The sequence below is a fragment of the Polypterus senegalus genome, chromosome 17 (assembly GCF_016835505.1).
Source record: "Polypterus senegalus isolate Bchr_013 chromosome 17, ASM1683550v1, whole genome shotgun sequence".
Taxonomy (NCBI): Eukaryota; Metazoa; Chordata; class Cladistia; order Polypteriformes; family Polypteridae; genus Polypterus; species Polypterus senegalus.
Window position 1 is genome coordinate 8,429,491 of NC_053170.1, and position 22,177 is coordinate 8,451,667.

Sequence of the window (22,177 nt, forward strand, 5' to 3'; positions counted from 1 at the left end):
TGGTTTATGTGGGCAGAATAAGAAAGGGAGGAATCAAAAATGACACCAAGATTCCTTGTATCAGAAGAAGGTCTGATGAGATCACTGTCAAGAGTGACTGAAAAAGAGTTCATTTTCTTAAGTAGCTCTTTAGTGCCAATTTGCAGGAGTTCAGTTTTGTTGCAATTTAATTTTAAAGAGTTTTTCTCCATCCAGGTTTTAATTTCAGTGAGGTAAGTTGTGAGCTGAGAAAACTCTGATGAAGTTGCACTTTTGACATTGAAATAGAGTTGAGTGTCATCTGCATAAAAATGATAACCCAGTTTACCTGGCTGTCAGTTCTGTTTGTTTTAATTATCATTATTAGGATACAATGAAGGGTACAAACTGTACAAAAAAATAACAAAACAATAGAACAACAACAAAAGAGAGGTACGCGTTTAAAGCAAATGTAGAAATGCTCCTAAATCGCTCTATATATAAAATTCAATATCTGCCTGTCTGTATGTCTGTCTGCTTTTCACGAGAGAACCACTTGGATTTAGATCTCTTTTTTTCTATAATTTACTTGAACATTCTGGTTGATTTTGTGACTTCTCTCATTGCACTATGTATCATAGTTCACTTGGTTCCCTCATAGGTACCGATCTATTTGCGCAAATCCAAGAGGCAGCGGCACCCTCCTCACTCACACTCCAGCCTCGGGGCATTCCTTACCTCCGCTTAGCTAGTGAACAAGAGAACTACTTAACGGATTTAGATCTTTTTATTTTTCTAGAATTTGCTTGAACATTCCAGTTGATTTTGTGACTTTTCCCATAGCACTAAGTATCATAGTTCACTTGCAGGAGTGATACATTTGCGCTAATCTGAGATAGTGGCTGCAGGCTGAGGGGAGGGGGAAGCATGACATCAGGAGTGGGGAGCTGAGCAGGGCCCTCCTCGCTGTCTTGTTTCACTACTAAGTGGGCAGAGCCGGGGGGATGGCTAGTGTCTTATGAATGTAAAAGACTAACTCCTGTGCTTTTCTAAAAGCAGGATAAGAGAATGGGGAAAAAGCCCATCTAAATAAATTAGATCAATTAATTATCACTAATTGAATTTGGCTGAAATAAAAACCTGCAGCCACAGTGGGTCCTCAGGACTGAGTTTGGAAACCACTGGCTTAAACATTGTGTGTGACACTGTGAATGCTTCACTGGACCTGCTTGAACTACACATAGCAAATTATGAGGCAGCTATGTGAATTTGTGTTGATTGAAAGGTTTACTAAAGCCTTTCAGTTAATCGGTTTCATCTTTCATAATCTTTACTTGATCAGTTTAACAGAAGAGTTTTCCTCTTAATGGAGAGTGTTCAACCTTTCCAGTACTGGGAATGCCCAACAGCTCCCTTAGGCAATGGAAGAGTCAATTCCAAGAATCTCTGCTGGTTTTTAATTTTTTTTTCTCCTTAGCAATGACCGGCACGTTGATTTCAGTTTGTTACTACCAGAAGGTATTCTACTCCACTCTGCGGTTGGCTGGCGCCCTGCCCAGGGTTTGTTTCCTGCCTTGCACCCTGTGTTGGCTGGGATTGGCTCCAGCAGACCCCTGTGACCCTGTAGTTAGGATATAGTGGGTTGGATAATGGATGGATGGATGGATGGATGGGATTCTACTCTGTTGGTGCCTTGAGCAATGTCCATAGCCTGAAATTTGCTCCAGGGGTGCTGTACAATGGCTGATCTTGTTCTCTGACCACCAAAGGACATGAAAAAAGACAATTTCCCCTTGGGGATTAATACAGTGTACCAAATACCAAAACAAACCCCAAAAACTAGTACACCTTGTATGGCTAGTAACTTCCGTATTAATTTGAATCAGGTGTGGAGTTGGTGGAATGTAGGAAAGACACAGAATGTCTGTTGTGCCTTGAGGAGAGAGGTTTGGGAGCCAGACCTGTTTTAAGAAAATATAAATATATTTTTGGAAAACCTTAAGCAATTTTGTTTCTTTTGTTGTATCAGTATTTGTCTTTTGTATTCTTTACTTAAGTAAGTAAACACTGACTGCCAAGATACTCGGTTTGAAAAATAATTTTCGTGAGGCAGTGTAATACTTTTAGTCAGTACTGTATATCATCTGAGCTTGTTCTTTGATGCTGATTGTTATCTGTGTATGTTATTTTATTAGTTACTTTTTTAAGGTTATTTTGACAGAATTCATTTAGATTTTATTTTATTTTTTCTTTTAACAATTTTGTGTGCTAACTGGATTTATTCTATATCATGATTGAGGTATTCTTAGACTGCATTGTCCAAGTTAGATTTTTTTTTGTATAATTTAAGTCACTGTCAAAATAATTAATTTGAATAAGCATATTTTTTGCATTGAGAATAAAATTGTCTTTCTTATTTATAGTCCATACACTTTAAGTTTAATTTTTTTCTTTTTCTGCTATCATGTCCCTAACAGTAGTTTTATTATCCTTTATTTTATCAGCCTGTATAAGCTGTAGAAAGGTGTAAAGGCTTTATTCCTAAAGACTATAAAAATCACCTGGGGCCTCATGTATAACGCCGTGCGTAGAACTCGCACTATAACATTGCGTAAGCACAAAAGCCGAAATGTGTTTACGCACAGAAAAATCCAGATGCAGGAATCTGTGCGTACTCCAACTTCCACGTTCTTCCGCTACATAAATCCCGATCAGCGTGAAAACTAACGCTCGTGCACGCGCATTATGTAACGCCCCAAATCCTCCCAGAATTACGCCTATTTGAATATGCAAATCAATATAAATCGCCCTTAAACGCAGCCTTCTGTGAAAATACAATGGGAAAAGCACGGGGGAAAATATAAGAATTTCAGCGAATACCAAGTGGAGGCAAATGAAAAACATACTATTTGTTCAAATAAACCGTGGTATAATCAACAAAAGGAAGTTGATCGAGTGACATAGCGTGTTGGAGAAACTTGAAAGCTCACATTCACAAATCGCACAGTGCCGGAAATAAAAAAGAAGTCACATATCAAAGTCGCCGTGAAAAGCCGAGTTGTAAGCCCACTGTCTGAGTGTCATATGAAAGCTTATTAGGGTACAGAGAAAAAGGCACACAGTGAGGAAAAAGCACGAAATGTCAACTTCAATCTCGACATTTCCACTTTAATCACGTAGTTTATTTTGTCATTAAAGTAGAACATCATAAACTTCATCTTAAAATCGTTTAATTAACCAGTTTCTCAAATCACATCGTAATTAAAGTAGCACGTTAAATGCTTTGTTTTGTATTTGATCTTCTATGTGCTCTGTGTGTGTGAATCACTACTTGCTTTTTAAACTGGCTCTCTTCCTCCAACTGGACACAGAATCAATTACATTCGTAATATTACAGTTCTCTGAATAACTAAAATACTGAGATGTATACGTGATATCATTTTCATGATGATAGGAGTTAAAGCACGTTATTAAACATGTGTTTCACTTGATGAAATAATTTATTGCAGCAGTACAATCAGGGGCGGCTCTAGGCTTGTGGTGGCACTGGGCAGAGGAAGAATCGGTGGCTCCTTCGCCGCCCATCAGTAAGGTAGCTTATGCACAGTGGATGGCTACGTCCGTTGCGGACACATAGCCACCTCGTGCTCATGACACAAGCATTTAACTTTTGCCGAAATTTGTCGCTGTGTTTTTAGCTGTGTTGTTATTTTCTCTTTCTGTTTTATATTCAATATATATTGGCGTAGCCGTCACTGCAGTCAGTGCTTTTCTTTCCCAAGTAACCGATCGCCATACAATCAGCTCTGTAATAGAAGTTAAGCCATCTGTAAGCTTAGCGCCAATTCTTCAAAACGTTTAAAGAACATTGAAATATCTTCGTAGTACATGTTTAATTATTCTATCCTTAACGACACTCCCAGTGAAGAATATAGATTATTTAAATGAAGTTAAAGTTTTATCTGTATAATTTAATAAACATATTTTGCTGAATTTCACCTTATAAATGATATCGTTTCTGTTTCTGAACCGTGAGGTCCGTACAGGAAAGGCTTTAAAACATTTTGCAGTGGCTGAGACAGCGTGTCCTTGAAGCTGTATACCGATAATTCCCTTTCCGATCAGCTGCTGCTGTGATTCACACTCAGATACAGTGATAGAAATACTCTGAGTGGTGCAGTGAGAGAAATATTGAAAAAGATGATCTGCTGTGGCAACTCCTAACAAGAGGAGCTGAAAGAAGAAGAAGTGAGAGTAACAACGCTAAAGCAGTTATGGTATTTGGAATACTATGGCTGTTCCCTCTACCATTATATTGTTACAAGTTAATTACAATCAGATGCATTACACTAATAAACAATATGCGGTTAGTTTCGGTGTATTTATAAAGCAGCATCAGGAAAATAAGGTGTAACCACACAGGAACAGTAGCACTGCTTTGAGGCTGGGTGCCGCCAGTCTGCAAAACCGAGCGGAGAACTTGCGTACGACAAGGTATGAGGTACCGTGGAAAAGTTCGTGGATTTACGTCAAGTGTAGGTTTTATACATCGCGATTTGAACGTGGAAAAGTTCTTACGCAACATTTCTGTGCATACGCACCGTTTATACATGAGGCCCCTGATTTTAAAGTCTATATTTGTAGCTGGCATGTTTTGTTAAAGATACACAAGCCTCACCCAAGTAGTTTGCCTGCTTCTTTGGACTGGTAGATGTCACATTCATGAAGGGGCCCTGTCTGATTTGCTGCTTTACAGAGAGCTTCGTGGAACTGGAACTGGATAACAAAGCTGACAAAATATCTGTAAAAGATAAAGTAACAACAATTAGATACTAAAAAAATTTAATTTCATCTTCTGAAAAGGGTAGTATTAAAATGCAGATATAAACATTCTTGTGGTAGAATAGATAGATTTATAGGTAATTCTATTTGTCCCCAAAAAGAAATTTAAACTCTACAGAAGCTCAAGAAAAATGTTTATTTAGTTTAATTTATTTCAATTTTATTTTTTTCTTTTCCTTTTTGTGGTTTTGGAGTTTATGACGTATATCTGTATTCAGAGACTATGCAAAAGTTAATTGAATTGAATTTAATCTTACCGAATGTATGGAACATTCGCGGGTATGTGAAATTTTGCACCTGGGTCAAAATCATCCTCTGTGCGTGCCACTGGTGGGCACAGCCCTTGATATTTTAATCTGAAAATAAGGTAGAAAAATAAACTAATTTAGGATGTTTGTTAGGTGTTTAAGAGTGATAATATTAATGAACACCAGCTAGAAACTCTCTTGGGTGTGCGGATGTTTACCTGAGATTCCACCACTCTTTGTTATAATCATTTTCTGAAATTCGGCCATCAAATACTTTCCACCTCCACTGGTCCATGAGATATCCAAAAGGTAAGAAAGCAATCTTGTCCAGAGCAATACTCAGAAGATAGTTAATTGTGCTATCTGAAAATTGGCAACAAAAATAATTAGGACTGCATATCTGATTTTCCAGGGTAACAAAAATTTACTCTGTCCCTTTGTCAGTTCTTTTTATATTTAAAATATTAACTGCAGTATCAGTACCAAAAATCCCCATCTGTCTTAGGACATCTAGGTAATTTTCTAATTTTAAAAAAGTTTTAGCAGCTGGCATTTTCTCATACCAATAAAGTATATTATTTGCAGGAATATTCAATTTACTGTAGTTTACTGAGGACCAATTGGCTACAAATGTTCATTGCACTATAGTTTGTAACTAGCTCTTCATCTAAACACATTAGATGTTCAGCTGAAAATATACTGCATAAATATATCTTGCAGTCACTGTATATAATTTTTATACAGCACTTATTTTCTCTTCTTATAACACCATACTCTCAAAATGGTATTACTGTGTGTAGTATTGTATTCCAATTATGTATGCTTTGTATGTGCTATATAACATACATTTTGATTGACTGAGAGATACTTTGCTTTCTAAGAATATATTGAGATGTATTTATACTGCCACATATGATTCAGTTATGCAAGCAATTTGGCCAAGTAATTAAAACTGTGTTTCTAAACCAGTTTTTCTTAGTATTGCCTGACATTAATTATTTAATTTTAGATGGACACAATTATTTTTAAAGTGGCATTTTTTACTTGTAGAATATACACTATAATACAACTAGAAAAATGAGATGTGTGTGAAAAATGAGGCTGCTGCTGTGTCATCAATCCTTTCCCTCCTCACAGTCCTCACAGATCCCAAATATGTAATGTAGCTATAAACTTAAAATAATCTAATCTATCACACAAAACAAAATGATACTTATTTAGGATGGTAGCAACTTGAATCTTGCACCCTAGTTTGTTTTTTTGTCAATTATTGCATATTATGTGTAGGGCTTATTATCCAAGATGTAAATGGTGCTCAACAGTTTGTAGTGCAGTATCTATTGGCCCCTTTTTAAAATAATCTTGGCTGCTTGATCTTGCAGCTGTCACATATGAGCTGGGACTCCATTTCACACCTCAACCTGACAGCATTATCTGAGCTCATATAAATTCATTGCTGAGAAATTCTTATTTACTCATTATTTTACACAGTTTTTTATGTTGCATTTTTATTCTGTAATGTACTGTGTTGTAGTATGTATTATGTGTATTACATGCTTTTATTAAGGATATGTTTAAGAATTCTTATGTGTTCTTGTTATGTGATTGGTATGTTGTGTGGTTAGTATTTGCATGTGAGAAAATCACTGAATTTGGTACATGCAACAATAATTACCCTGTAAACCTATATATGAACCTACTGTATATGGGAAATCAGTCAATCAAGCAAACTATTTTTATGCCTGACAGAACAGATTACACTGCAAATTAAGTTCCTTACCATGGTTATTTTGCACTTTGTCCAGCAGTCCTATGCTTTGCAGGTGTTTAGGTGTGGAGACGGACAGTGCTAAAACATCTCCAATGGCTTCATGGAAACCAGGGTTGGCTCCATCCCGGAATGGAATGGGCTGATCTTTGTATTGGAGGAAGTATTGAACATGACCCATCTCATGATGTACTGTAATCAGGTCATCCATTGTCACTACAGTGCACTGCTTGATTCTAAAAACATACATAATGTGTAAAATATATGCTTGCAGTTCTAATTACAATACAGAAAATCTACCTATACACAAGACATAGGTTAAAAATAAACAGCCTGCAAAAACAATATTGCAACTGAGCTTAAATTTATATAAATATTGTGACCAAAGTGCTTTATTTTATGTGTGTGCAGCAGAACAATCAATGTACAGTATCTCTCTGCTGTTTCTTTAATGAAATGTTTTATCTCTGTGATTGACTATAGCTGTGTGGGTGAGTGTGCCCTGTGATGGATTTATGATTCGTCTATAGCTGGTTCCAGCCTTGACTTTAATGTTGCTGGGATGGGCTCCATGACTTTGTAATATATCAAACAGTACATGATACATTAGGGTGGCATCTTCTCTACCTTAACATCTTTCCTCTGTGCTGCACTCTCAAATCATTACTACTTTATAGAATAAATTTTATGTGATACAAAAAAGATGTAATTTTTGTGAGACTTAGTTAGAAACACTGCTATAGACAGTTTTTAGATTTTTTCCTTTCACATTAATTTCATAATTTTTTTATTGATTACCTCTTGTATTTGTAAACATTAATTCTCCTAAGAACTGTTAATTTGGGTTGATAACCATTATTATCTGCTAGTACTAATTTTCTTTTTTTGCCAATTTGAGACAGTTTTCCTCCCTATCCTTTCTCTGGATTTCACTACTCTGTAACCACCAGTTTCTAGATGGCTATTTAGAACATAATTTTTTTTTTCTTGCGTTATCTTTGAAAATCTGGGAAAATTCTAAGCAGTTTGTCGTATGAGTTCACTACTACACATTTCACGAAAGGTAAATACTCTGTTTATACCAGAGTTTTCTCAGGCTTTCATAAATTCATGGATTGGTCTTCTGCAAGTTATCTGTTAGATGTTTTCTAAATTAAGTAGAATAGATAGTCTCAACTTTGAAGTGTCTCACCTGAAATCTTTTCCATTGTAGAAATCCCATGCAGAAGCATGACACACTACCTCACGTCCATCTGTAGGCTTCGTTATCATGGATTTGTTCCAGAATTCTTGTGGCATTGGTAGCAGACCCAGAGAGGTGAAAAATTTCTCAGATTCACCAAACATTCTTTTAGCATCCCACTTCTAAATTGTAAATAAGGTGGTAATTAGAATACACATTGTGTGTGTGCTCAGTTTCTAGTACTTGTGTAATATTCTATAGCAGGGGTTTGATAAGCTGTTCCTGGAGGGCTGTAGTTGCTACAAGTTTTTGTTCCAACCTGATTGTTTAATTTGAAACCAATCCTTGCCAATAACAGATCTTATTCGATTTTATGGCTTGTTAGTATTCCTTATGCTATATCAGGTCATTGATATATGGTAGATTTTTTTCCCTTCCAAGCAAATCATCCAAGTGATTTGTAGCCCAAAGCAAATGGATTACTCTCTGTCCATCACTTGTTTCTTCTCAGTTTAATTCCATATATTTGTTAAACCAGATAGTGCACAGTTAATACACGCTGGTATAAATGAAAATAAGTTGCATCTTATTGCTAATAAGGAATAGTTAGAAATTATGAATGCAACTGATTTAGACTAAAATAATGAGTTAAAGGTGGGTAATCATAAGCAACAAAACTAAAATGAAGCATTTAAATGTTGCTGGATCTTTTAAGTGCTTCAACAGCAATAATTAGCTTCTCATTAATAAGTTAAGTTGGAATAAAAATCTGAAGACACTATGTCCCTCACGGACCTTTGGCCCTTTGCAGACCTTTGAGCTAGAGACTGCTTGCGTATTATCTAACCATTGGTTAGTATTGCAGTAGTTCTTAATGCAGACCTGTGACTGAAGCTGAACAAACATTTGTAAAGTTAAAAGGTATTTCATGCTTTTCATATTGCAAGACATCATACTGTAGTGTTTCGTAGGCATTGTGACCTATGCCTTATTTCTATGGTGAAGGAGTTAAACATATAATGATTTCTTATAAAAACCTAAGGCTCAGGAAATGTATAAGTAGTTTGATGGTTACTGAGTAGAGACATTTTATTTATTTTAAGTTATAATAACCTTTGGATTAGCTGTACCTTTTCCACCATAGCTGGTGTAGCGTCTACTTGTGTGGCATCAGGGTAAGGAATCATCAGGTTGTAAATATTTGACCAAGACTGAGCCCACATATTACCTGAAATTAGAAGACAGGTAGCAATGTAAAGTAACTTCCCACTCCCTGTCAACTTTGACAGTTGCGTTAGGTATATTAGCATAATAAAATATTTAATTTCATTACTGTATAAAAAGAGTTTCACTTTGTAGTTATCACTAGCATACGGAAGCGTAGTTGATTTGTATGGCTTCATATTTTGAGAGCTTTAGAAAAAGAATTGTTTAGTTTTAAAAATAGTGTTTAGCTTACCCAGAAGATGAGCAGGAATAGGACCCTTCAGATTAATATACTGTGAACCATATAACTTATACAGAGCCCTGCGGGTGTAGGCATGCAGTTGAAGATAGAGGGGCTGTAGTTCTATGTACAGTTTTTCTAGATCCTGTTCAAAAGTAGGTGTTTCATATAGGGAACGCCAGAAGGCACCATTGTCAGCATGATCTGCAAATTAAAACGTAGAACTGGTTTAAGATTGTGCACTTGTATTCACTATTTTTCTTTGGCACAAAATCCCAAATACCATATGCATTTAGTACTTGCCTGATCAGGTTCACCTGATCTTCCTGTATAATTGACTGTTCAACATACAAGGGTATTTACATCAGGTAGGCAGGTACAATGGGTTTATGCATGTGCCATTCATAGTGAGAATTGACAAGGCTGAATTGCCTTTAAATGTGACCGGTTCATAAACCAAGAAGCTAGTGTTCTTTCATTGTATTACTTCCTTCACAACCACTTACTGTTCAGTCTTGCTGCCTTGTTTCTGAGCATCACATATTTTTTGTAGTCCTGACGGATATTCTTTCCAGAAGCATCATGCCACCCTTTCCAGGCTAACAGAAGTTCATTGTAGTTTCTGGATTTGGCAAGGAGTTCTGTTAAGTCTGTAGGAACAAGGTTAGTGTCACTTATTTATACACTGTACAGTATCTTGAGGTTCTAATTATGCTAATGTTTTTCCATCTGTAGTTAATATGGCTAGCTGGAGTTTTAAATGAGTATGAAAAACCTGTTTTTATTTTTTTTTTCCTTTTTCTGTGAACAATTAGTAAGGTCCCTAATAAAGCATAAAATAGCCATATAAATATGGAAACATCTTTGTGTTGATTTTTTTTTATTTTATATGTTGCAAGGCCTTTGGTAGTGTGGTGATATCTTAAAGTGGTTTACAAAGCAATTAACAGTACAGTAAAACAGGGAATATTGCCACCCATCCACCCATCCATATATATTGTGATGGAAACCGGGGTGTCTGCGAGCCCAAACCTCCACACAAACACAGTCCCAGGTTCAAATAAGGGTTGAACTATTCACCTAAATCCTCTCCAAATTTGCAAAATCACAAAAACACAGGTTTTCTCTCTTCACAATTCAGTGTACCACTACAATTTGTCTCAGCTCCGCGCTGCCCTCCTCCAGTCGAGTGTTGCCTCTCTTCCTCCCAGCTCTGACTTGCCTGACCAGGGGAGTGCAGTCTCTTTTATTAAGGACCCGGGAGTACTTCCAGTGCCAGGGCCCCTGCCCGATGGAAGCACTTCCGGGTCATACATAAGTCCATTAAAGCAAGGAGCTTGTCTCCATGCAACGCCCTCTTGTGGCATCCGGTGACTCCAGCATAGCTGCTCTGCCAGACTACATTTTCCTGCATGCCCTGCTGGCTTTCCACTGGGTACCGATATCCGGCATGGCTGCCATCTAGCTTGCTGGGAAAATGACAAACCCCCAGAGACATCTTTTCATTTCAATGGGCTGTCCGTCCATCCTTTCCAATTCTTCCTTCCGGGTCTGTTCCTTCTTTCCTCCCAAGCCAGGATGCTTGTCTGCCTTTTAGGAGTCTCCCGTCTGGGACGCCCGTCCAGCTCATGTGGCATCTACATTTTTATATATATATATATATATATATATATATATATATATACTGTAGTGTGTGTATGTATATATATATATATATATATATATATATATATACAAAAAAAATTAAAGGAATACTTTTTAATTAGAGTATAGCATCATGTCAGTGAAACTTCTGGGCTATTGATCTGGTCAGTTAAGTAGCAGAGGGGGTTGTTAATCAGTTTCAGCTGCTGTGGTGTTAATGAAATTAACAACAGATGCACTAGAGGGGCAACAATGAGATGACTCCCAAAACAGGAATGGTTTAACAGGTGGAGGCCACTGACATTTTTCCCACCTCATCTGTTTTTTCACTAGTCTTGCATTTGGCTATGGTCAGTGTCACTACTGGTAGCATGAGGCGATATCTGGACCTTACACAGTTTTCACAGGTAGTCCAACTTCTCCAGGATGGCACATCAATATGTGCCATTATCAGAAGGTTTGCTGTGCCTTACAGCACAGTCTCAAGGGCATGAAGGAGATACCAGGAGACAGGCAGTTACTCTAGGAGAGCTGGACAGGGCTGTTGAAGGTCCTTAACCCATCAACAGGACCAGCATCTACTTCTTTGGGCAAGGAGGAACAGCATGAGCACTGCCTGATGCTTACAAAATGACGCCTGCCTGCTGGACCAAACAATCAGAAACAGACTTCATGAGGGTGGGCTGAGGGCTTGATGTCCTCTAGTGGGCCCTGTGCTCACTGCCTGGCGCCGTGGAGCTCAATTGGCATTTGCCATAGAATACCAGAATTGGCAGGTCCACCACTGGTGCCCTGTGCTTTTCACAGATGAGAGTAGGTTCACCCTGAGCACATGTGACTGACGTGAAAGGGTCTGGAGAAGCTGCGGAGAACATTATACTGCCTGTAACATCGTTCAGCACGACCGGTTTGGTGATGGGTCAATGATGGTCTGGGGAGGCATATCCATGGAGGAACGCACAGACTTTACAGGCTAGACAACGGCACCTTGACTGTCATTAGGTTTTGGGGTGAAATCCTTGGACCCATTGTCAGACCCTGTGCTGGTGCAGTGGGTCCTGGGTTCCTTCTGGCGCATGATAATGCCCGGCCTAATGTGGCAAGAGTATGCAGGCAGTTCCTGGAGGATGAAGAAATTGATACCTTTAACTGGCCCCCACACTCGCCTCATCTAAATCCAATAGAACACCTCTGGGACATCATGTTTCGGTCCATCCGACACCGCCAGGTTGCACCTCACACTGTCCAGGAGCTCAGTGATGCCCTGGTCCAGATCTGGGAGGAGATCCCCCAGGACACCATCCGTAGTCTCATTAAGAGAATGCCCCCCACCCCTGACTTTGTCAGGCATGCATACAAGCACATGGGGGCCATACAAACTACTGATTACAATTTTGAGTTGATGTAATTAAATTTCGGCAAAATGGACTAGCCTGCTGCATCATTTTTTCACTTTGATTTTCGGGGTGTCTTTGAATTCAGCCCTCTGTAGGTTGATAGTTTTCATTTCTATCAAACGATGTGGCATCCTTTCATTCCTAACACATTACCATACCAGTCCATATCAGTAGAGATATCCAGCATGATTTTTTTTCCCATTGAGATCTGATGTGTTTTCAAAGTGTTCCTTTAATGTTTTTTGAACAGTGCATATACACACATTATACAACAGAGACAGACTAAAGTCAAAGGACCAAATTCATCAAAGAAAAATTATATGCACTCATAATTTGGATACTAAATGATCAGTTTAAATTTGACAAAATGGCTATATTTTTATTGTTATGCTAGTTGGTGCACAGATAATTTGTTTGCTGTATCTGTTTGTACTGCTTGGTTTTTTTATAGATAGTACCTGATATTCTGAGTAAATTCCTCTTTAGAATAACATGCTTGCCATCTAGCAAATATACAATAAAGTTTTGTAAATACAGTAAAATGTGATTAACTTGATTCTTGGGAAAATGCAGTATCAACAAGTGCAAAACATTGACTATTGGTGTGTTGTGAATATGCAGTACATGTAGAGTGTAAAATCTAGGAAATGGGAACACAATTAATGAAGGATTTGGTTAAAAATATGTATGAATACATCGTTAGGAAAGCCTGCGTGGTTCTGCACAATGCTAGAGTCTGACAAATCTAAGTAATTTAAACTGAAAATTATGTTAGACTGTATATTATTATTCAATTTATTAAAACCTGAGTTAGACCTGCTTACCTGGATCTAAAGGAAGGCATTTATCTTGATTAAGACAACCCTTTGCAGTACTGTATGTGGTCTCCATGTCCGAGAGAATGGTGTTGTACTAAAAAAGCAAACAAAGATGACAGTGTGTGATTTTTCTGTATTCCCCTTTGAGGAGATATCATGAATCTCTGCTGGTTTTGCAGTGCCTTAATAAAAGAGGTAAAACTAATACCTTAGGTGGTTACAGTCAGGAAATTAGCTGTAGCAATTATTTACAAATAATTCATTTAGAAAATAAGGCTTTTAAAGGATATGTTCAATATATTGTATTTCAAGTTGTTTTTCAATTTGTTTTTTCGCAATCAATAATTTGCCAAGGAAAATCGTTTTCTTAAAGAAGCATTTTTTTAATAAGTAAAAATATTTTGTATCTGTTCTTGTGGTTTCAAATGGTGTCTACTGGATAATTAGTCAGTACTTACAGAAGTGTCCATTTTGAACCTAAGAAAACTTAATTTGAACAAGAACAAAATACAGTGAAGGATGAAAAACTTTGTCTTATACTGGAATATCTAATGCTTATGATCCCTCACCTCTTTCAGTTCATTTTCAGGAAGCGCAGCTTGCTCAATGTCACTCAGTTTCTTAAGAATGCGTTTTACATTTTCATCTTTGAAGTCACTATAGTCAAACTTGCGGGCTTCCAGGCCATATATAAGGGCTTGATTGTTCATTTCCAGATTCTTTTCTAACTAAATATGAAAAAGAAATGTTTTGTGTACAAATGCTTTTTATGGTTATAAAGTTTTGTATTATTTTATACTTTGTAAAACATTGATCCTTTAACCTGCTTTATAAAAAGACAAACTTTAAGTTTAATGCAATAGTTTTGTTAATTACTTTTGAGAAATAGTTACCATGATCTCCTTGTTTTTGCTATTAATATCTGTATTATATGCCCACGATGCTTCTGTGTAAGCATTCCACACCTCCTTTGCCATCATATCAAATTTTTCTATAAATTGGACTGCATTAGTTTCATCTGTGTTTTTGTCTGCAAATGCACATTAAAAATCATCAGTATTCATAGTAGAACAAATGTATCTTTTTCTTTTATAATAGTTAATATAAATAATGTAAGAAGATAATACAACCTTAAAATCTGAGGATAGTAGATGGTTGTAGTTTAAATTTTTAAAACGGTATAAATGTAAATAATCAGAAAGCATGTTTTTTTTTTTTTTTAAGTCAGGTTTTTGCAGTACCCACAAACGCATTTTTAAACACTTTGCTACACTACTCACCAGTACCACTGGGGTAACCTTCAGGAACGGGAGGGCGCCAATCAAAATCTGGCCATCCAAGAGTTTCATTCTTATTTTGCTGTTCTAGCCATTCAATTACAGGCTTGAAATATTCCAGTAATGGTCCAGCATCCATTTTGTCAGTTTTTGTGACATTGTAAAGAATCTCTTGCCATGGTTTGGAAGATCCTGCACTAAGAGCTGTCCTGAGTAAACAAAAGAATTTCATATGAAGGCACAGATGCATGTGGGAATGGAGATATTCTGCTATTTAAATTTGGAGTTGAACTTGTTCCTCCCTATACAATAATCTTATGTTCAAAAATGTATGTTTTTATTTTCTGTAGAAATGCTGTTTTCCTTGGGTCATTTTTTTTTTTTTGGAGTAACATACACGGGGTGAAAAGTATTATTGTTTTCAACCTCAATTTCCTCAAACAGAAACTGCAGTAATACTATAATAGAAAAACAGAGCAAGCAGCTTGAAGAAAAAAAAGTGTGAAGGTATAAAATTGATTTTTTCAGTGAATTTTCAGATTATACCCAAGTGATGAATTTTAGTGCTCTTATTATTAGGGTTGCACCAATCTAGACTGCAATTGGTCAGTTCAGTTTTCTGATTTTAGACACTTTGAATCTGCTTATCAACAATAGGGTGTGCCTGTTTAACAGGTTCTTATTGACTATAACTAATTATACCTTGACTGTGGAATATATTTTATTGTAAAATGTAATATTTTAGGCAGTGACACTGTGCTGTACTTTGCATGTTTATGGCATATTGTAAAAGGAATATATAGATACAACAACTCTCATCCACAAATTTAGCAAAATTCTGAAATTGTCATTTTTTACAGCAAAAAAGCAGAAAGTAATATTACAAAGGATTGCTGTTAACACACAGGGGTCAACATTCAAGGTTTAAATGCTCATGTTTAAATTGAATCTCCTTTTTAAGATGTGCCATATTATATTTTAAGGCTATGTATCATTTGATGAGAGTAGATATCGTCAAATTTAAATAATAAATTAAAGAGAAGAGCGAGGCATGCATGTAAAGTAGAGTGGAGATGTACTATATAAGACTTTCTCTAATGCCTTGCCAACATTGTTCTAAGGTACAAAGGCTGCTCATATTGAGGGCATTTTGGATATACTGTATACATGTATATATTTGTAGCAACTGCGTTTATAATAGTTAATGAAGTATCCATATTAGTACCTGTGCCTTTTTAGCTTTAAAAGTTGTTGTCATACTTTAATTTCAAACCACAGATATCTAAGAATGGAATGGTGTGCAACAGTGTTGCTGATACAGTATCAATGTGTTGTACCTAAAATGCTCGTTTAAGTAGTATGATGTGTTGTATAAGCAACCTTGCTCCATTTATTTTTAAATGTTGTATCCTTCTTTGATTTCCACAGTATATCTTGACACAGGTTTTTTTAATATAACAAAAAATTAGTTAAAGGCTGATTTGACTAAATATTTGCCATGATTGGCTGATTCTGGACAGTATTTGATCTATCAGCCCTCTACTTACGATAGCAGGTGTCCTGCTTGTGTTGACCTGTAGATATCACATTTGTGAAGTGGTCCTTTGTGATTAGCTGCTTCACACAAAGCTTTGTGAAACTGGAACTGAAGAATGAAGCTCACAAAATATCTGTATAAAAAGTGAGAGCAGTAGCATTTAATTAAAAGTAAGAATTCTGTGATATAACTACATTCATCTAAAACAAAATGACTTAAATGAGGTTTCTCAGCACAAGAATATAGAAGCATTTTTGAATAGCCTCAGATCAGAACCACTGCCTCTCTGAATCGAGATGAACCATACTTGGGACAATTCCTGTTTTGTTCCCACAAGCAATGCACCAGGCAGACCTGGGAGAAGACCCAAAGTAGACCCAGAAGCCTTTGTATCCTTTGATTGAGCTGAAAGTTTCTGTGAATTGCCAATGTTATTCTAGAAAATGATGCTAAAGACAAGGTGACCTAGTTTCTCCAGCTTGCATGTTGTCTCCGCAACCCTCACCGGAATAAGCAGTATATATGTCAAGTGAAGATAAAAGTGTTTTGACAAATTAATAATGAACTCATGTCCTTAATTACCTGATATAAGGAGTGTTTCCAGGAATGTGATATTTTGCACCAGGATCAAAGTTCTCTTCAGTTCGTGGTACAGGAGGGCAGATACCTTGATACTTGGTTCTGTTAAAGCAGTGAACATATTAGACATCAGTGGACTACAAAATAACAAAAGTAAAGCCTCTTTCTTGGGTCGTGTAATTATGGCTCTGTTGAGCAGAAATGCAAGGAATTCTGTGTCATTTATCCATTAAGGTAGATAATTAGATACCTTCTTTCTGCTTGTCAGCATCTTGGAACAGATGCAACACTCTTGTTAGTAGCCTGTTTTAAGAGTGTCTCATTACTAATTACAATATATCCTGACCCAACTTTCTTACAAAATCTTGGCGCCCTTGTCAATCCTTAGCATTATATTCTAATGAAGCTTTAGCTATTTCTACCGCATAAAATATAAAGTCATGCTCCTTTAATAACGATTACCAGGTGCTTTTATTTCTAATGGTTAATGCTGTTCAAGCCAAATTAATTGTTGCCTTTGGAGAAAAACCATTAGTAGATGATTGTAGGGTATATTGATATTATATTGATTTTTTTTAATCAAAACATCCCCGGTATGTTATGATCTAAAACACGTTCTGGCGTTTCATTTTCTACAGGTCTTTGAATATCACTTGCTGATGTATTTTATTTTCTGTCTTTCCTCTCAAAAAAGCAGTTGGTTCCTTGGGGTTGTTTTACAACAAATAGAGATGAGATGTTTGCAAGGAAATCTCTAGCACCTTGTTTGCAAGTGTATTATTATCTAAGCCAGCAGTGTGTATTAGTGGCTATGAAACTGGGTTTAAACCACAAGGCTGGGACCTGGAGCATATTATTTACCTTGCATAACCTCCAATTACAAAAACAAAATCTTCTTACCGTAGGTACCACCATTCAGAATTGTAGCGATTTTCAGGTATGCGTCCACTGAAAACTCCCCACCGCCACTGATCGATTAAGTATCCAAATGGCAGGAAAGCTATTTTCTCCAGAGCCATCTTCAAAAGGTAGTTAATGTCAATTTCTAAGGGAGAGAAAGTCCAGCAAATAAGAGATCTGGATTGCATTAAGGTATTGGTAAAAAGCTAGAGGTGAAATATATCATCTAGCATTGTTTTGATCAGGTTTTTGTTTTTTTTAAGACTGATACCAATCACAGATTTCATGTTACTTAATCAGCCGATTCTGATATATATTTTCCCTTTAAAAAACTTTTTACACTAATCTCCTGCATAACCAGACAAATAAGAGCCTTGTGTTGTATATTAAAATTTATTTTGATAATTAAACTATAGACCACTCATTAACTGTTCATTTTTTATTAACAAGATGAAATTCTGTAGGTTTATAGTTCAGTGACCATAAAATACTAAAATAAATATAATTTCCTTAAAATACATACTTTTACTAATAAAATATGAACAAAAATATTTATACAGAATACATATGGCATAAAAGAAAATAAAGTGCTTCTCATAATTACAAGCTATCTTATTGTTTATTTTTTGTAATGTATATATCTAAAGCAAGGTTTAAGTAAAAAAAAAAAAGTTTTTACCATTCCTGTAAGAATGTATAAATTATATGTATATCCTCAGACAATTATTTGACATTGACAGTTAAACACTGCTAAAATGTAAATATACATACTCTTATGAGCTTTAATAATATTAAATCATTAATTGCACTACAGCTCTTTGCCATTAAAATATACATTTCCTCTGTTACACTGAAGGAAAAAAAACATACCTGTTTATCCACTAGACATTTGTAATTTTTGAGGTGTAATTATAAAATATGGATTACCACTTTAATTACGTACTACTTCTTACCAAAACTTATGCTGTGTGACAGCAACAAATAATGAACACAGTACAAATCTTTAAAAAAATTGTTTATTAAGCAGCAATTTCAAATTCTTCTTTCTTTTCTTTTTTTAATTAAAAGTATAAGCTGCTTTGTTTTAAACAAGCTTGCTATCCAAACTCAAGCAGTGTCCATTTTAATTTAAAGGACAAAATAAAAAAGGTCTAAATTCCTTAAAGTAGTTTCTCTTGCCGTTGGTCTAGTTTCACAGGACAACTTCTTTGATTACTTTTTTCAGTTTATTACTCCACTTTCTTTAACATAAAGGATAATATTGCAATCGCCTCTTGTTCACTGATAAAACAAGTTTCTACTCACTGGTCTTTGTTTACACTGCAGGGAGTCTGCTGCAAAACAGGAGAAAAAGGATGCTTGCTGGCTCATCTACAGTAATACCTTGTGTAAAGGAGTACTGCAACTAAATTACCACAAAGCTTAGTAATACATTAGCCTTTTTACTGATCACTGATCAAGTCTTTTTTTAGTGAAAATCAGCTGATCTATATTGGCGAACGATTGATCGGTGCATCTGTAGTATGAACATTACAAATTCCTATCATATTGAGATTACAGAGAAAGAGAGAGAAAATCTGCATTTTTTTTTCTCATAAAATGTAGTGACTAAAAAACATGTTTCATTAATTCAAGAGAAACTATTTAAACTTAAAGTTAAATTTCATTGCAGGTTATTCTACCTTAGCCTGCCAATTTCTAAAACTGTTCTAAAAAAGATTATAAATAAACAAGTTTGTCATAATTAAGAATTTTGTAAACTTGGCAGATCCAGTTAGAGAGACAGTCACTCTACAGTCTGCTTGTGCTTGTGAAAGGAAAGTAAAGAGAACACTCACATGTGATGCTCTTTTTCAGAAATCTATTGGTCTTGTTGCAGTGTGTGAAAGCAACAGGAAAATGTCCTAACAGAGCCAATTAGAGCATTGAAAGTATTTGATTTTTAAAGATGGGAGTAGCGTGGAGTATAATGCTAGGAGGAAATAGGGAGATCAATAAAACCACAATTATGCTGTCAAACATAACATATACCCCAGCAAAAATCTTATGATAGGAAGGATCTTTAGACAACTCTTTGTTGCAAATCTATGTGTATACTGAGTTCATGGTGTATTCAGGATGTGTTGTCATCCTGACAAATAAACAAGTAGAACAAGTTTAAAATCTAGTCAAAATTATGCTTGTTTTTAGCAGTGTGTTTAAGAGTCATTTGACAGAATCTATTATTTGGATACTCAAGATAAAAGTTAAATGTGACTGATTAAAGAACAAATAGAGTCATTGAATCTGACAAGAAGTTTGTGAAACATCAATAAGCAAAGGTTATCCTGAAAAATCCATTACATCCTACCTTGTCTGTCTTATTTTCTACACTAAAAATTCCATTAAGTAGTTAGATATGTGTAACTAGTTTGCTGTGCAGAATCAAAACAGCATGGTACAAAAGATCAACTTGTACTTTCAGCCCAGTCTTCTTAAATATAAATAGTTAATTAAGAAACATATTACTTTTAATAATACAATACTTTTGATTGTCTTTTTCTAAGTTTCATTTCACTTGATCAAATTAGTTTGCCATTCAGGCATGATAAACTTCACCTTAGCCTTGGGTTTTTTTTTTTTTTAAATGGCTTACTGCTTGCCTGTTCCACAGCTAGTGTACCCTTCTTGTATGTGTGGATAAACTTTTTATTGATTTACGTGACAAACAAGTTACATAGATGAATGTAGGCAGTTTTACAAGCCGCATTTAAAGGGCAAGGTGTAGAGCTCAAAGGCTGGTGACAAGGTCATATTCTTAGAGTTTTTGTTTGTGGAACTTTCTAGTTGTGGTAATCTTGAGAGATTTGAAAGTTAACTGTGAAGTCCGAATCTTTGTGTAGTTTACAGGGACAGAATTTTATGTGGCAATAACTACCTTTTGAGAAAGGTGAGACTTGTAATGAAGGAACGTGTTGCATATACACCAAAGGTTCACAGATGAAGTAGTGGACATATTCACAGGTTATTCAAGTGTTGTTTGAAGTTGGAGATAAGGAGCCAGGATCATTGATTGGCTGAGATTCAACAATTAGTAACATAATGAAGGCAAGCAATAATAATTTGAAAGCATTTTTACATATTTATTTAATTATGACTGACACAGTATAGAATTTGATTGTGTGTGTGTGTGTGGCAGATTTTTTTTTCTAATTTGTTCTGATGTGGAGTTATAAATACCTGGGAGTCCATCTGCAGTGGACTGGACTGAGTAAACAGCAAAGGCTTGCTGTGGAAACATGGCCTAAGCATTCTCTTCTTTTTGATGACCTTCTGTATGTGTACTTCACGTTCTTTGTTGTCTTTGGGACCATGTTTTCATTGCAACTAATTGTGTCAGTCAGGACTGAGATTAGGAGTTTGTTACATAACTAAGTTTGAAATGTTACTATTTATGCAGTTTTATTGGATATTTAAGATTTTAAGATATTGACCTTTATTTCGGTGAAGTGTTTTAAGCTGGCCAGAATCGAGTCTTTACTAAGAAGATCAAAGTTGAGTCCCATTTATGTCCACACAAATCCTAATCAACTGTTAAAATATATTTTAGGAAGAATCTGATATGTATTATTATTCCCAGAAAATGTTTACCAAGCTAAAAGTAATATTTTTTGTGCTGTTTCCTGAATGACATCTATCTATACTTACAAAAGGCAAAGACCTCACTGACTGACTGACTGACTCATCACTAATTCTCCAACTTCCTGTGTAGGTAGAAGGCTGAAATTTGGCAGGCTCATTCCTTACAGCTTACTTACAAAAGTTAGGCAGGTTTCATTTCGAAATTCTACGCGTAACGGTCATAACTGTAACCTACTTACGTACATATATACGGCCATAGCCTGGAGCTTGGTCGCCATGTGAGGCGGAGTTGCGTCCCTCATTGTCACGCCTCCTACATAATTGAGTGCCTGCTCATATAAGGCTGTCTGTCAGTAGCAATCTAATAGACACGCTGCCACTAAATATTCGCGGTTGAAGGACTGTGCTTATGCAAACAAAGATTAAATGGTCAAGGATAGACTAGTGTTTGGCAGAAACTCAGCGAAAGTGCGAGAGAAACTTTTAAGTGCCGGGTCTTAGCTAACATTAAATAAAGCCGTGGACATCGCAAGATCACACGAGATAGCACAAGCACAGCTGAGAACCTTCAATGCATGTACTCCGAGCGGCTCACGTGAACTGACTGTGAACGGAGTACGCAGAGAACAAGCAAGAGCTCCAAAGAGTGCTGAACAAAAAACACATTACACAATTGAGAAGGCAGCAAAAGAATATGAAACGAGTGACGCATACAAGCATATTCATAAGTGCAGCTACTGCGGAAACAAAGCACGGTGTAAACCTTAAGTTTAAATTAAGTTCATAGACGGGCTGCCGCTGGTGTTTGTCATGCCTACGACGAATACGATATTCGTGCGATACAAGTTTAATGAGAAGACGCAGGGTATAAACGAGACTTTTGATCACTTTGTAACGGAGTTAAAATTGCTGTAACAGAGTTAACATTGCTGGTGAAAGACTGTACTTATGCAAACGA

The 22,177-nt window shown here is 36.2% G+C and overlaps 1 protein-coding gene across 2 annotated transcripts in view; it reads right to left on the reverse strand.

Moving 5' to 3' along the window:
* Window positions 1-22,177, reverse strand: part of ace (angiotensin I converting enzyme (peptidyl-dipeptidase A) 1) — a 65,187-nt gene that overhangs the window by 12,722 nt on the left and 30,288 nt on the right. For both annotated transcript variants that reach the window (XM_039739557.1, XM_039739558.1), the window contains 15 exons: window positions 17,599-17,743; window positions 16,702-16,800; window positions 16,130-16,252; window positions 14,586-14,791; window positions 14,199-14,335; window positions 13,875-14,033; window positions 13,312-13,399; window positions 9,953-10,096; window positions 9,459-9,650; window positions 9,130-9,227; window positions 8,009-8,181; window positions 6,829-7,052; window positions 5,267-5,411; window positions 5,058-5,156; window positions 4,637-4,759 (listed from right to left, as the gene is read on the reverse strand). In XM_039739557.1, the coding sequence (XP_039595491.1) occupies window positions 4,637-4,759; window positions 5,058-5,156; window positions 5,267-5,411; window positions 6,829-7,052; window positions 8,009-8,181; window positions 9,130-9,227; window positions 9,459-9,650; window positions 9,953-10,096; window positions 13,312-13,399; window positions 13,875-14,033; window positions 14,199-14,335; window positions 14,586-14,791; window positions 16,130-16,252; window positions 16,702-16,800; window positions 17,599-17,743 (2,155 nt within the window). The remainder of the gene's footprint in view (window positions 1-4,636; window positions 4,760-5,057; window positions 5,157-5,266; window positions 5,412-6,828; window positions 7,053-8,008; window positions 8,182-9,129; window positions 9,228-9,458; window positions 9,651-9,952; window positions 10,097-13,311; window positions 13,400-13,874; window positions 14,034-14,198; window positions 14,336-14,585; window positions 14,792-16,129; window positions 16,253-16,701; window positions 16,801-17,598; window positions 17,744-22,177) is intronic.